The sequence below is a fragment of the Mytilus trossulus genome, chromosome 1, assembly GCF_036588685.1.
Source record: "Mytilus trossulus isolate FHL-02 chromosome 1, PNRI_Mtr1.1.1.hap1, whole genome shotgun sequence".
NCBI lineage: Eukaryota > Metazoa > Mollusca > Bivalvia > Mytilida > Mytilidae > Mytilus > Mytilus trossulus.
Window position 1 is genome coordinate 10,728,881 of NC_086373.1, and position 17,432 is coordinate 10,746,312.

General features: G+C 32.8%; 2 protein-coding genes across 3 annotated transcripts in view; one reads left to right on the forward strand and one right to left on the reverse strand.

Annotated features, from left to right (window-relative positions):
• LOC134715030 (probable Dol-P-Man:Man(7)GlcNAc(2)-PP-Dol alpha-1,6-mannosyltransferase) overlaps positions 1–9,521 on the reverse strand; it is a 34,414-nt gene extending 24,893 nt beyond the window's left edge. The window contains exons 1-3 of one of the 2 annotated variants that reach the window (XM_063576891.1): positions 9,412–9,521; positions 7,227–7,357; positions 3,563–3,695 (exon numbers count right to left, since the gene is read on the reverse strand). In XM_063576891.1, the coding sequence (XP_063432961.1) occupies positions 3,563–3,695; positions 7,227–7,352 (259 nt within the window). In that variant the 5' untranslated portion in view covers positions 7,353–7,357; positions 9,412–9,521. Of the gene's footprint in view, positions 1–3,562; positions 3,696–7,226; positions 7,358–9,395 lie in introns of both variants that reach the window. The other variant, XM_063576883.1, reaches the window with a different exon arrangement.
• A 4,033-nt stretch (positions 9,522–13,554) lies between these two features.
• Positions 13,555–16,920, forward strand: LOC134715040 (caveolin-1-like). Its single transcript, XM_063576904.1, has 2 exons — positions 13,555–13,789; positions 16,427–16,920. Exons 1-2 carry the CDS (start codon positions 13,727–13,729, stop codon positions 16,751–16,753), a joined length of 390 nt encoding a protein of 129 aa, XP_063432974.1. The 5' UTR covers positions 13,555–13,726; the 3' UTR covers positions 16,754–16,920.
• Positions 16,921–17,432: the final 512 nt, after the last annotated feature.

Genomic DNA, 17,432 nt, shown 5'->3' on the forward strand with positions numbered 1-17,432 from the left:
ACAACATACCTATGATATGTGAGGTAATAACCAAGATAAGGCGGTTATTGTACAACATACATATGATCTGTGAGGTAATAACCAAGATAAGGCTGTTATTGTACAACATACCTATGATCTGTGAGGTAATAACCAAGATAAGGTTGTTATTGTACAACATACCCATGATATGTGAGGTAATAACCAAGATAAGACTGTTATTGTACAACATACGTATGATCTGGGTGGTAATAACCAAGATAAGGTTGTTATTGTACAACATACCCATGATATGTGAGGTAATAACCAAGATAAGGTTGTTATTGTACAACATACCTATGATCTGTGAGGTAATAACCAAGATAAGACTGTTATTGTACAACATACCCATGATATGTGAGGTAATAACCAAGATAAGGCTGTTATTGTACAACATACGTATGATCTGGGTGGTAATAACCAAGATAAGGTTGTTATTGTACAACATACCCATGATATGTGAGGTAATAACCAAGATAAGACTGTTATTGTACAACATACGTATGATCTGGGTGGTAATAACTAAGATAAGACTGTTATTGTACAACATACCTAGGATCTGTGAGGTAATAACCAAGATAAGGTTGTTATTGGTACAACATACCTATGATCTGTGAGGTAATAACCAAGATAAGACTGTTATTGTACAACATACGTATGATCTGGGTGGTAATAACCAAGATAAGGTTGTTATTGTACAACATACCTATGATATGTGAGGTAATAGCCAAGATAAGACTGTTATTGTACAACATACCCATGATATGTGAGGTAATAACCAAGATAAGACTGTTATTGTACAACATACGTATGATCTGGGTGGTAATAACCAAGATAAGGTTGTTATTGTACAACATACCTATGATCTGGGAGGTGATAACCAAGATAAGGTTGTTATTGTACAACATACCTATGATCTGTGAGGTAATAACCAAAATAAGATTCTTATTGTACAACATACGTATGATCTGGGTGGTAATAACCAAGATAAGACTGTTACTGTACAACATACCTATGATCTGTGAGGTAATAACCAAGATAAGACTGTTATTGTACAACATACCTATGATCTGGGAGGTAAACTATGACTGTTATTGTACAACATACCTATGATCTGTGAGGTAATAACCAAGATAAGACTGTTATTGTACAACATATCTATGATCTGTGAGGTAATAACCAAGATAAGACTGTTATTGTACAACATACCTATGATCTGTGAGGTAATAACCAAGATAAGGATGTTATTGTACAACATACCTATGATCTGCGAGGTAATAGCCAAGATAAGGCTGTTATTGTACAACATACCAATGATATGTGAGGTAATAACCAAGATAAGACTGTTATTGTACAACATACGTATGATCTGGGTGGTAATAACCAAGATAAGACTGTTACTGTACAACATACCTATGATCTGTGAGGTAATAACCAAGATAAGACTGTTATTGTACAACATACCTATGATCTGGGAGGTAAACTATGACTGTTATTGTACAACATACCTATGATCTGTGAGGTAATAACCAAGATAAGACTGTTATTGTACAACATATCTATGATCTGTGAGGTAATAACCAAGATAAGACTGTTATTGTACAACATACCTATGATCTGTGAGGTAATAACCAAGATAAGGATGTTATTGTACAACATACCTATGATCTGCGAGGTAATAACCAAGATAATACTGTTATTGTACAACATATCTATGATCTGTGAGGTAATAACCAAGATAAGACTGTTATTGTACAACATACCTATGATCTGTGAGGTAATAACCATGATAAGACTGTTATTGTACAACATACCTATGATCTATGAGGTAATAACCAAGATAAGGATGTTATTGTACAACATACCTATGATCTGTGAGGTAATAACCATGATAACCAAGATAAGACTGTTATTGTACAACATATCTATGATCTGTGAGGTAATAACCAAGATAAGACTGTTATTGTACAACATACCTATGATCTGTGAGGTAATAACCAAGATAAGGATGTTATTGTACAACATACCTATGATCTGCGAGGTAATAACCAAGATAATACTGTTATTGTACAACATATCTATGATCTGTGAGGTAATAACCAAGATAAGACTGTTATTGTACAACATACCTATGATCTGTGAGGTAATAACCAAAATAAGATTGTTATTGTACAACATACCTATGATCTGTAAGGGAAACTTGGACTGTTATTGTACAACATACCTATGATCTATGAGGTAAACTTGGACTGTTATTGCACAACATACCTATGATATGTGAGGTAATAGCCAAGATAAGGCTGTTATTGTACAACATACCTATGATATGTGAGGTAATAGCCAAGATAAGGCTGTTATTGTACAACATACCTATGATCTGTGAGGTAATAACCAAGATAACGATGTTATTGTACAACATACCTATGATCTGTGAGGTAATAACCAAGATAAGGCGGTTATTGTACAACAGACATATGATCTGTGAGGTAATAACCAAGATAAGACTGTTATTGTACAACATACCTATGATCTATGAGGTAATAACCAAGATAAGGATGTTATTGTACAGCATACCTATGATCTGTGAGGTAATAACCAAGATAAGACTGTTATTGTACAACATACCTATGATCTGTGAGGTAATAACCAAGATAAGGCTGTTATTGTACAACATACCTATGATCTGTGAGGTAATAACCAAGATAAGGCTGTTATTGTACAACATACCTATGATCTGTGAGGTAATAACCAAGATAAGACTGTTATTGTACAACATACCTATGATCTGTGAGGTAATAACCAAGATAAGGCTGCTATTGTACCACATACCCATGATCTATGAGGTAATAACCAAGATAAGGCTGTTATTGTACAACATACCTATGATCTGTGAGGTAATAACCAAGATAAGACTGTTATTGTACAACATACCAATGATCTGTTAGGTAATAACCAAGATAAGGCGGTTATTGTACAACATACATATGATCTGTGAGGTAAACTTGGACTGTTATTGTACAACATACCTATGATCTGTGAGGTAATAACCAAGATAAGGCTGTTATTGTACAACATACCTATGATCTGTGAGGTAATAACCAAGATAAGGCTGTTATTGTACAACATATCTATGATCTGTGAGGTAATAACCAAGATAAGGTTGTTATTGTTCAACATACCTATGATCTGTGAGGTAACCTTGGACTGTTATTGCACAACAAACCTATGATCTGTGAGGTAAACTTGGACTGTTATTGTACAACATACCTATGATCTGTGAGGTAAACTTGGACTGTTATTGTACAACAAACCTATGATCTGTGAGGTAAACTTGGACTGTTTATGTACAACAAACCTATGATCTGTGAGGTAAACTTGGACTGTTTATGTACAACATACCTATGATCTGTGATGTAAACTTGGACTGTTATTGTACAACATACCAGTACCTTTGATCTGTGAGGTAAACTTGGACTGTTATTGTACAACATACATATGATCTGTGAGGTAATAACCAAGATAAGACTGTTATTGTTCAACATACCTATGATCTGTGAGGTAAACTTGGAAAACTGCATGTAGTCCAATAAATAGATGAAGGGTGAAGATGCAACAGCTATTGTAATTGGTCCAATAAATGTTCTAGGTACAACTCCTGGAAACTCCAAATGATCATACTAAACAAAACAAAATATACATGTAACCAACAGGTTTAACAAATTTGTATTTATCAAATCTCTAGTAACTATGTCTTCCCCTTGCTATATGTAGTTTAGTTTGTAACCTGTAATTATCAGCCTAATGGTGAGGAGGAAAAGATATTGAAAATGGATACTAGTTGATAATATCATTGATTATATCACAATGTTATGATCTTTTACACACAGGCTTAGTTTTCTCATTTGAATTGTTTTACATTATCATATCAGGGCTTTTTATAGCTGACTATGGGGTATGGGCTTTGCTCATTGTTGAAGGCCGTATGGTGACCTTTTTGTGTCATTTTGGTCTCGTGTGGACAGTTGTCTCATTCACAGTGTAGATACTATTCTGTACGCTATCCGGAAGTCGCGATTTTCGAAGCGAGAACTTTTTGGATCACATTCTAAATTTGTTGGATATACTATATTAAAAGGTAAGATGTTCATCTGTACATTGCTTAATGATTAATTCAGCTGACATCGATATTCACAAATGGTTTATAATTAAATTTAGCACATTCATTATTCGTATCTTTGCCTTAATCAAGAGATTTTAAAGTGCATCACTAAGGAAAATCAGTCGGTGAACCTAAAAACAATCTTTTTGCATCTACTGTACAAATTAACGTAAAACCCAGACTTAATTAACTAAATAAAGTATATTTTAAGTGGTGGTAAAAGTTTCAGTCAGATCTTTGAAGCCAGAAATAAGAAAATTACACTTGTTTGAATTTCTCACTGTACGATCAGTCTCGCTTGTATATTTTGAAACTGTATGATCAGTCGTTATTTCACTGTATTCTAGTGGTGATTTCAAAGTTATTTACGATACATTAGAAGGGGACAATTTTTATAAATAACACAAATATATTTCAATAAATTCACATCCTGAAAACTTATGAATCATGTTTAAGCTTGATAGGGTGTACTCGACTTACTTCATTAAGTATAAGGATGTTTGAATGTTGCTGAAATAAGAGGAAGGTTCGTTTGTTTAAATAAGTTCCAGAAATGTCCTCCATTATACTTAAAATTGTACAAACACACAGATTTAATTGTTATACAAACATTCGAGGCCGTACTGTAGCCTATAATTGATCACAGTTCCTTCACTTTGTTTTGGATGTAGATCTGTCTCTTTGACACGCAATTGTACACCTCTTTGTAAAGCGGTGGTTTATAGTAATAATGAAGTCCGTCTTTCCGTTAGTCTGTTGGACCAGTACAACATGTTTCGCGGTTTTGTAAGCGCATCTCCTATAAACCACTTAATATACATTGGGGTTTCCAGACATTTTTAAATGGAGAGGGTGTCCAATCCAGGAGAATAGAGGATTACAAATATATGTTCACATACAAATGCATTGAAAGTTAAAAATGAGTTTCAAACCGCCGGATCCCAATTGTCAATAAAAGACCCCGAAATGACAATGTTAAACAATTCAAACGAGAAAATTAACGGCCTTATTTATATATAAAAAAAGGAATGTATTTTGAATTTTATTAAAAATCTTTTATGGGGTTTCTTTGTATAAGATACGGACTTGAACATTGCATTATATGGGGGCACCCAGAAGGTATTTCCAACCGTCACCCCCAAAACCAATTGTTAAACTTTTCTAAAATTGCTCCATTTTTAATCAATTAATGTATTATGGACCTTCTATTTCGATTTTTTGGTTAAAATATTTTTGATGTTTCTATATCTAAAATACGGACTTTGTCATAACCTTATATTGGGCGTACATATTTTATATCCACAACTTCCTTCAGACACTTATCATAACTTAATGAATCTTTTTCAGATTCCTTATCATTTAATTAAATTGTGCACCTCTTTTTTTATTTTTCGAAAATTCAGCAGTTTTCTAGTTCCATGATAAGGACTTTTCCACTACTTTATTGGGTGATACCAATTTACTACACGCAACTTTCAAAAACTTACCATATATTAATAAAACTTCCACATATTCGTTATTGAATGATGCCCCTGTGCACCTATAATTTAGTTTTTTTGGTTGTCTATTTTTTTCCAAAACATGGACTATAGAAGTGGCGGGATATAATTTCGTCAATTCTTTGCTCAATACCTAAAGTTTTTAAACAAAGCTTTCTCTTTCTATTTTTTGTCATTTTAAAAGAGAAAAGCTTGATGTATGTTATCACCAATTGGTCAACGGCAGACGGTGTAAATAGTCTTTAAAAATGTAATAAATAAATTTTGTGTATTTACTGTCTTCTGATTGGTTAAAATTATTAGTTTTATTTTCAATGTTGTCAATTTTAATGGCGACACGCCCACTCTGACGCTGTGTATTCATACGCCAACATGTGTGTACGTTGTTATTTTCAAGATAAATAATATAAAAAGTTCTTTGAGCCTAATTTTTGATAGAAATGTATTTATAATGAATGGCTTTTATTTATTTTGAATTTATTGAACCATGGAATGGCATTAATTTATTTTGATTTTATTGAACCATGGTTCAATAAATTCAAAATAAATAAAAGCCATTCATTAATTAGTTAAACAGATTACTGCAACGACACACTAATACAAAGTCCACAAGCGAATCATGTATCGCTTTTTAGGTATTTGATTTTAAATAAGACTGACGGAACAAAATATAATTATTTTGCCGTCTACAAAAATCATCAGAAATATATTTGTATTGTCTGATGAAAGAAATTACACGTTATAGTTCCATGGACACAATCATAATATCACATAGACACGTATATACCTTCAAATTGCCTTTGTTTTTTCTCTTCAAAATCACGACTGGTCATACAGACAAAAATTATGAAATCGCTACTAGAATACAGTTACTTTTAGACTGATCGTACAGTAATTTATTTTGGGATCCTCACGGAAAGCATATTTTTTATTTGAAATACGAACATTCTACTTATATACGGTAAGAATATTGAAACAGTATATATTTAACTGTAAACTGATGCAAATATTTGCAATAAAAGATCATTTGCTTTGTACTACGGGAGCAAAATTGTCCATCGATTCCACTTTTTTCAATGAAGTTGGTGTGATGCACACGTATATTATATATTCTACTGCATGTTTTTGTTACAGTTACTAATATTTACGATGCTATACATACATTTAAGATGTGCAAAACACTTTATAGATATAGGAGTAAACAAATGATGAGAAAATGCACCAAAACAAAACCGTTCTGTTAGCCAGTTTGAAATCCTCGCTTCGAAAATCGCGACTTCCGGATAGCGTACAGAATAGTATCTACACTGTGTCATTGGCAATCATACCACACCTTCTTTTTTATGTTGATCATACTTAGGTGTATGGAATTAAAGATTGTACAAAAAGGTAAACAGAAAACATTCCAGATATGTTAATTAATTTAAGGATGAAAAAAACAATTGATGCATCAAATGTTGGTAATAAAACTGTTTGCCTTGTCTATACTTTAACATCTAGATGCTAGTAGATGTAATTACCATGTTAATTATTATTAGTAAAAGTTTTACCTGGCTGATGTTTACACCATGATACAAAACATCATGCATTGCCTGTACATTAAAACTCTCTTCCACTTTGGTATACGGACAGATCATTAAATGTATAACCATGGCAGCAAATAAAAGGGTCTCCATCTCTCCTGGAAAAATTGGTTATACTTGTATAAATTTTAAAAAAAATACATATATATACATGTAAGTCATAAATGTTGTGTAAAATTCAACATTCTAAGCAATAAGTATAGTAATAGGTCAAAGGCATCTGGATAAGCACTGTATTAAAACTAAGAAAAAATGTAGGTCTTTCATGATGTAATAACCATATGTTAACTTTTAGCTATTTTTCAGCTCTAAAATATATTAAAGATCCTTTTTTCAGCAGAAAGTGACCTGCTTGTATAGTATTTTCTGTTTGATGTAAGCTATGGTCATGATGGTCCTTTTTCTGTTATGTCCGAATTATTATTGTGAAAGTGACAGAAACTGTTCTTAAAAATTCTATTTCAAAACCAAGTAGCATGAGGTATAATTACCCATAATGTTATTTACATGTATTGGGCCTATGTAGATTACACATCAAAGGGCTGAGATTAAATTTTGGACCCATATGATATATGAAAAACTGTATGTACATTTAAGGTTATTAAAGAAATAATTGAGGTCCATTGTAAGACTTCATACAATAACGTGTAGACCTGACCTACATGTAGTACATGTAACAATAAAACCCTTGTGAACTCTTAATACTTAAATTATATAATTAATTACAGCGTCGTTTTGTAAATACTATTGTTCATCATTAACATGATTAATTGATAGAAACACACAATTGTAATCTATGGACTAAAAAATATGGAAAAATATGTACTACACTGTAGTATGTAAAGCAATAATATGTTTTCTCTAAAGAGTGGCTGATTTTTAGGGCTGGGAGGAAACTTAGTTTTAAAATGCACAGTACTACTATGTCTTTTCACCACCAAACACCACCGCACACCGCCGAACACCACTGAACAACCCAAAAATTAATTTTTACATCTTTTTTTTTTGTTATAACATAAATATATATGTACATGATGTATAAATGTGACCTAAATATAATATTTTAAGCTTTCAATTCTACTAATTTAAGATTAAGAGACCAAATATCAACATCGAACAGACAAAGAAAGTCTAAAATATATTAATTCAAACCGTCCACCAATGGACACCTCAAATATTTGTTTTCTTCATTTTACTTATTCTTTTATAAAATAGTTATACCAATATAAGAAAAGAGACAATGTTAAAATCCTGTACAAAATTTGAATATTTAATATATAAGTATAAAAGTCCGAGGTAATAAATGTCAAAGGATTCTTCACACACAATGTAATCCGGAGAAAGTTTTCTGTATATATATATATTGATTATTGACTTTTTCAGAAAAATGATGCACATAAAAATTTAAAAAAATGTAAAATTATATGTAATTTGATTGATTTTATCGTTTTATTGTGTTAAGTCACTGATTTTCTTAGTGGTTGATGCTTTTTGGGGTGTTTGGCGGTATCCGGTGGTGTGCGGTAGTGAAAAGACCCACCCTTTAAAATGCATTAATTGACTTGTGTACATGTGTATGACCTGATTGATTCTCTTGAAAAGTAGATACTTGTCCAGCAGTAAGGCAGCAACCATTTGATTTTCTGGGGGGGGGGGGGGGGGGTAGAAAACTTGGTTTTTAAATGCATGAAATGTCTTCTTAACGACGTGATGATTGAAATGTGTGACCATATCATTCTGACCATTAAATAGTAGATACTCAGCTAGCAGTTATGGGTAAAGCTAGGAAACTAAATTATGTTCGCTCAGTCAATCATAGCACTGTCTTGTGTCACAAAGGTCCTGGATTTGAGTCCTGGATGGAGGAGACAATAGTCCTATAATATAAGACTCTGGAGGTTCATATCATTTACATTCAACGTTTTTTATCGGATATTTTTTTTTTACTATCAATGTTGAACCCCAGATCAACATTGATAGTAAAAAAAAATATCCGATAAAAAACGTTGAATGTAAATGATATGAACCTCCAGAGTCTTATATTATAGGACTAGAGGAGACAACGGTTATTTTCAATATAGTGAACGAATTTTCTTATTGCTCTTTGTTGGCTAGGGGACTTATACCCTTCATTACCAGTCTGAATGCTTACATGTGCACACAGCACTTGCAGGGGTACAGCAACAACAATTTGTTATCAGACTACTATTGCGATGTTATTAACCGGGGGAGTGACACGTGTATTTGGAAGTTACATTTATTTCCTATATTAATAAACCTCCTCTTGTTTGGTGCACCTCCCCTCTTTTTCTGTCGGTATAGGAGATATATGTATACATCATGTCTTTGAGGGAATTGGTCTCGTTTATATTGATTTTTTTTGCAATAGCTCAACTCTGTATATATATAAATAAATTAATTAATCAACATGAATACTGAAACGATTTAGATATATTTACACTAATAACAGAGACATCAATATGATTATTGTAACATTTGTCTCTGACTTTACATAGTGTATTTGTAAGCTAGTCTCTTTTTTGTCGATGCAGGTGTTTGTAGGGAGAATGAAAAGAAGCTATCCTATTTGATTTCACATTCAACTTATGTTTTCAAAAGCACTATACCCTCTTTTATTCTTCATTCCCCAATATAGATGCTATCCTTTCACTAAATAATTATAATAGTTGGTAGTAGTGTGGTAACTAATGTAAATGCCTCTATCCTATAAAACTATGTATAAAGTATTCAACAGAGAGAGCTAAGTAATTACGCCTCATGTATTGACTTACTTTTTTAAAATGTTATTTAGATGGAGAGTTGTCTCATTGGCACTCACACCACATCTTCCTTTATCTATTTACATCCCGAGAAACAAAACTTAATGCCAAAAGAATTGTTTAAAATGTTGAGCTTCCCATTGTGAACTATTATATTTATCAACATTCCAGCAGAGCTTGCATTTTAAACATGAATTTCTTGATTCAGTTAGTTTCCCTCAAGGGCGGGAGGTATTCAATCAAGTCTCAAGCGTTGAAGCTGATATCCCTCCGAATTTGTACTTACACGATCTACTTACCGGTTTAGATTGGAGTGTTGATCTTTTTTTAATTCTCTATATCTGTAACAGTCTTGTGGTTAGATAAGAGCTAATACCATCAATCATTATAATAATACATGATGCCTATTCACTTGATATAACCAGATGCCTGTAATGACTTGATATAGCCTGATGCCTATTCACTTGATATAACCAGATGCCTGTAATGACTTGATATAGCCTGATGCCTGTAATCACTTGATATAGCCTGATGCCTGTAATGACTTGATATAGCCTGATGCCTGTAATCACTTGATATAGCCTGATGCCTGTAATGACTTGATATAGCCTGATGCCTGTAATCACTTGATATAGCCTGATGCCTGTAATGACTTGATATAGCCTGATGCCTGTAATCACTTGATATAGCCTGATGCCTGTAATGACTTGATATAGCCTGATGCCTGTAATCACTTGATATAGCCTGATGCCTGTAATGACTTGATATAGCATGATGCCTGTAATCACTTGATATAGCCTGATGCCTGTAATCACTTGATACTGCTTCTCAATTTTTTTCATAGGAGCACCTGAGATGACTCCCGGATTGTGGTCAATGGTGGGGATTATATTCCTAAGTATTCAGTTTTCTATGTTTTGCAACAGTATACGTTTTTTGTCTTTTGGGCGTTTTTCTTTTTTAGCCGTAGCATTGTTAGTTCGTCATCGACTCGTGAGTTTTAATATGCAACTACTACACTTAAGGCAAAGGTTGATATTCGGTTATCTACCATGTATTGTTCGTTGTTGTATTGGGTTTTGTTTACTGAGTAATACAAGACACCATTAAAACCTGGAGTAAACTCACGTGCAGACAGTTCCTTCTCCACGAGTGGCACCATATCACTTTAATGAACTTATAAAAAAAAAGAAGATGTGGTATGATTGCCAATGAGACAACTATCCACAAAAGACCAAAATGACACAAACATTAACAACTATAGGTCACCGTACGGCCTTCAACAATGAGCAAACCCCATACCGCATATTTAAAGGGTTATGAGAAGATAAAATGAGGCCGAAAGTCATAACATTGAATTAAGAGTTACAGTAACGGAATATATATAAACAATTTATAAAACAGTCGAAGAATTCTTATAAAAACAGCCCGACAAACATTAGACAACATTATTTTAGGCAACACAATCTAAGACAACATAATCTTAGGCAACATAATCTTAGACAACATAATCTTAGACAACACAATCTGAGGCAACATAATCTTAGGCGGCAACATATTCGTAGACAACATAATCTTAGACAACATAATCTTAGACAGCATAATCTTAGACAACATAATCTTAGACAACATAATCTTAGACAACATAATCTTAGACAACACAATCTGAGGCAACATAATCTTAGGCGGCAACATAATCTTATACAACATAATCTTAGACAACATAATCTTAGGCGGCAACATATTCGTAGACAACATAATCTTTGGCGGCAAGATAATCTTAGACAACATAATCTTAGACAGCATAATCTTAGACAACATAATCTTAGACAACACAATCTGAGGCAACATAATCTTAGGCGGCAACATAATCTTAGGCGGCAACATAATCTTAGGCGGCAACATAATCTTAGACAACATAATCTTAGGTGGCAACATAATCTTAGACAACATAATCTTAGACAACATTATCTTCGGCAACATAATCTGAAGAAACAAAATCTTAAGAAAATATAAAATCTAAGGCAAAGCCAAAATAAACTGTTTCATGTATGAGAGGGTTTCAAGAGCAATCACAATGTAATGTAAATCCTGTTTATAGTTAATTACTTATAATGTGTTGTAGTAGGTTCATAAACGATATTACCGTTATATACCATGTTTTATTAATTTTTGTAAATGAAATTATACTTCCACAAGGAAACAGTAAACTTGTGACACGATTTAGTAAACAAATTGGTCAATTTGAAATATCCATATCTTTGATATATATGTAATAAAATTGAGAAAGAAAATGGGGAATGTGTCAAAGCGACAACAACCCAATCAGATCTAGCAGACAACAGTCGAATGCCACCAATGAGTCTCCAATGTAGCGAGAAACTCCCGCACCTATAGGCATCCTTCAGCTGCCCCTTAAAAAATATGTATACTAGTACAGTGATAATGGACCTCATACTAAACTCCGAATTATGCACAAGAAACTAAGATTAAAAAAACATACAAGATTAACAAAGGACAGAGGCTCCTGTCTTGGAAGAGGCGCAAAATTGCGGAGGGGTTAATATAAAAAAGAAGATGCGGTATGATTGCCAATGAGGCAACTGTCCACAAGAGACCAAAATGACACATACATTAACAACTATAGGTCACCGTACGGTCTTCAACAATGAGCAAAGCAATAGCGCATAGTCAGCTATAAAAGGCCCCGATAAGACAATGTAAAAAAAAAAACAATTCAAACAAGAAAACTAACGGCCTTTTTATATAAAAAAAAATTAACGAAAAACAAATAAGTAACATGTTTATGAGATCTCAACCCTCCCTCTATAAACTCGTTTTATATGAAAGGAAATATTACATTTATTAAAAAAAAACTCCATACACGCGGATACGAAACTTCTAAGAAATATATACTACACAAGAAGAAGCCACAAGAACATGATTATTAAGGAAAGGAAAATTATATTTAAAAAAGGAAAAGTCATCCTATTTATCATAGATTTGTTGATAAATTTCATATTTGGGAAGCACAATCTTGATTGTTCACAGATAATATATCATGTTTAAATATGCGCATGTATGTGTTTGTCTAAAGTTCTTATATATATCACCATGTTATTTAATAGTATCTCAAGTTTAGTTAATTTTTATAAATGTGTTGGCAAGGAAATAGTACTGTACACGAAAAACAAAAAAGACCAGAATTCAAAACACGAGCAATTAAAATAAACATTTCTGGTCATATTATGTGATAGTACACGAAAGGACTATTTGCATGGACATTCTCAATCCGAGGAATTGGGCATCATATCTACCAGAAAATAAAAATAGAATATAGAAAGATTTATTTAAAAGAACGGATCAATTTCCCTTCCATATTATTCTTTTATGAAGTTGCCATTGTAATGGTGATATTTAAATCGATTGGAAGTCTTGTTTGGAACAAATATCGTCGGTAGGAAGACAATGTTTGCGCTATACATTAACTAAACACTTATACATTTATTTATGTAAACTAATGGCCATCGGGTTGTCCATTCTAAAACATGTCTCTGTTTCTATAGTTTAATTGATCCCCATAACTACTGTCAATAAATACACATATAAATACAAATGTATGAAGTTTCTGGACATTCAGCTTCTCTTGACCATTAGGATTAAGTTCAGAGCACCATTGTAACAAGCATGCCTGGAAGTGAAATCGATCTAGTCAACAGAGATCCAAATGGATTAAACGCACATTTGGGGGTATGTTGATTATCTAGTTTGCTTGAAAAATGTTTGCAAGACATTCTCAAAGAAACTTGTCACCTCCGAAATATTCACTTTTTCATCTTATCAGTCATTTAAAAAGAAGGGTTGTGATTTTATCTTTGAAAGCCTCAGGACTGCCAATACATACACAAAGTTTTAATTTTCTATAAAGGGGCGGGTCATTGATAAAAGGGGGTTCCTAATCCAAGATCAAGGGGGTTCAAACCTCCGGAATTCCTCTTGAATCCGCCACTGCTATAGAACAAATCGACTTTAGGAAATGTTCTTTTTTAATCAAGTATTTATGACAGCAAATGCACAAACATTTACATCAAACAAATATATAAATGATAAATCAATTATGCGCAAAAATAAGAATTAAAAGGAAAAATAGCGATATGCTTCTGATCATCGTATTATGTTCATAATAACATAAAAACATTTTCACCATGTTTTACCTAGAAATTGTCTTATGTTTCCTATTACTAACGGTAAATCTCAAACTATTTTAGATAGAAAGGGTACAAAAATGAAACAATAAATACATGAATAACCGTGAAAAGACTCCCCCCCCCCCCTATGAAAATGAACAGGGTATTTCTCCAAAAGAGACAATGATAACACTTGTGCAATATTCTATAGTGAATCTTTACCAATTTTAATCGTCTTTAATTCTAATCAGCGAGTAAGCTCATAGTACTTAACCAAGAATATTACAGAATGTTCACATAATAATGTACAAAGTATTTTGTTAATAGATAAATATCCAATGTTATATTAGCCAGAATAGCGTTAAAGTTTAGCCCCTCTGTATTTTCAGCGTTCGTTAACACAATCTTTTTGCTTTATATTTCATATTTCATATAAAAGATTTTTTTTTTTTAATATTGGAAGGGGTGGGGTGGGGTATCAATTTGTAGAAGCAGAACTATCATAGGTTTAATTTGTTATATTTTTTAGTGTGAGTTGACAAACACACAAGTGTATTTTGTGTTTGAAATTTGAGTATTAGTTACAATACAAATGCAAAAAGTATTATGTACTGTTTCATCAAAACTAAACAAAAACAACAGCAAACAAAACAATGACCAAATAAACAAATATATTTCAGACAAAACTTCATCTTCCAACATGTGGTTTCAACTTTGATAAAATCCAACCACAAATGCCTTCAAATTTATTGTAAAAACGTAGCTTTCTTTAGAATATCTTGCAAAAATTGTAGATGATGATTATTTTATAACAATATGCTCAATCTATTGTTTACATCTAGTTGTCTTTTGATTCTTAACTCTTCCCGGAAATCTAAGATCATACCCGTTTTTTTCTTAGTGTGCTATATTGTGCTATATGTGGACCGTTGTTTGTGTTCTGGTTGTTTTTCACCATTGGAATGTACTTCCGTTTTCGACTTATGAATCTGAATATCCGTTTGTATCTTTAGAATCTGAATATCCGTTGGTATCTTTCGAATCTGAAAATCTGTTGGTATCTATCGAATCTGAATATCCGTTGGTATCTTTCGAATCTGAATATCCGTTGGTATCTTTCGAATCTGAATATCCGTTGGTATCTTTCGAATCTGAATATCTGTTGGTATCTTTCGAATCTAAATATCTGTTGGTATCTTTCGAATCTGAATATCTGTTGGTATCTTTCGAATCTGAATATCCGTTGGTATCTTTCGAATCTGAATATCCGTTGGTATCTTTCGAATCTGAATATCCGTTGGTATCTTTCGAATCTGAATATCTGTTGGTATCTTTCGAATCTGAATATCTATTGGTATCTTGAATCTGTATATCTGTTGGTATCTTTCGTATCTGAATATCCGTTGGTATCTTTCGAATCTGAATATCTGTTGGTATCTTTCGAATCTGAATATCCGTTGGTATCTTTCGAATCTGAATATCTGTTGGTATCTTTCGAATCTGAATATCTATTGGTATCTTGAATCTGTATATCTGTTGGTATCTTTCGTATCTGAATAACCGTTGGTATCTTTCGAATCTGAATATCTGTTGGTATCTTTCGAATGTGAATATCTGTTGGTATCTTTCGAATCTGAATATCTGTTGGTATCTTGAATCTGAATATCTGTTGGTATCTTTCGTATCTGAATATCCGTTGGTATCTTTCGAATCTGAATATCTGTTGGTATCTTTCGAATCTGAATATCTGTTGGTATCTTTCGAATCTGAATATCTGTTGGTATCTTGAATCTGAATATCTGTTGGTATCTTTCGTATCTGAATATCCGTTGGTATCTTGAATCTGAATATCTGTTGGTATCTTTCGTATCTGAATATCCGTTGGTATCTTTCGAATCTGAATATCCGTTGGTATCTTTCGAATCTGAATATCTGTTGGTATCTTTCGAATCTAAATATTGTTGGTATCTTTCGAATCTGAATATCCGTTGGTAACTTTCGAATCTGAATATCCGATGGTATCTTTCGAATCTGAATATCCGTTGGTATCTTTCGAACCTCTATAGTTAGTTACGGCGTTGTTTTGCGGAATCGTTGACGTATATATACATTATTTTTCTTTTGATTAATCCACACAGTGTCTAATTATGATCATTACAAGTATTAGCAGTATCATTAACATTATCTTTATTATTTGCAGACACTTCATTTTAACGATGTATTCGGAGAACCTGATGGTATACACAGTATTGACTGTGTCTGGAAGTTATCAGCCAAATGTTTCGACTGCTGGAAGCTGTTATGTTACAACATCCTGACCATCATCTATGGTATCTTTATTGCTGCTGAATGGGGATGTGAATTCGCCATCATTGCTTTCTACCATATCTGGATTATCTCACCATGTATGAAGATCATCGAGATTAACTGTGGAGTTTGTCAGCGAATCTATGCATCATGTGTTAATTGTTGTGTTATACCATGTTGCGAGGCTTTGGGTTCAGTGTTCCATCATTTCAAGAAATGAGGAGATATTTGGATTGTTTTATAACAAAACTAGAATAAAAGACAAGTTTTGGAACAAGTCTGCAAATACGAATAGTACTGTTCGATCTATCTGAAGTACTTTCATCGATTAACTTTACCTACTGTGATACTTGAAAACCAACTTTAAATAAATACTCTATACCTATACGTATCAGTCTTTTTGTATGTTATGTCCCTTAAAAATGAAAAACAGATTTTGCATGCACATAAAGTCATACATAGATTAATAGGATTGATTGATAAAATGTAAGTGTTCCACTTTCTGTACACTTAGCTGTATCATGGCTGCCAGTTTACTGGTCGAGGAAGCCAGTGTACCTAGATAGAACATATGACTTTGGGAGTTAACTATAAGCACACACACATATGTGTTGTCGTATTTGAATAATTCCTGATAAATATGTTTTTATGAACGCTCATGCAACTAAATATAGCTTAAACTAAATGGGTATGTTAAAAAATGAATTGCGTAAATTTTCTGATGAAATTTTAGTTTCTAGTAACAAGAAAAACAAAAATCTTTCCAACAAACTGTATATAAAATATGATTATCAATGGATCTATCAACTCACTCTTTCATTTTTAAAATAAGACTGTTGTGGTATGATTGCCAATGAAGGAAATGTAAGCAACTATATATATATAGGTCACCGTGCGAC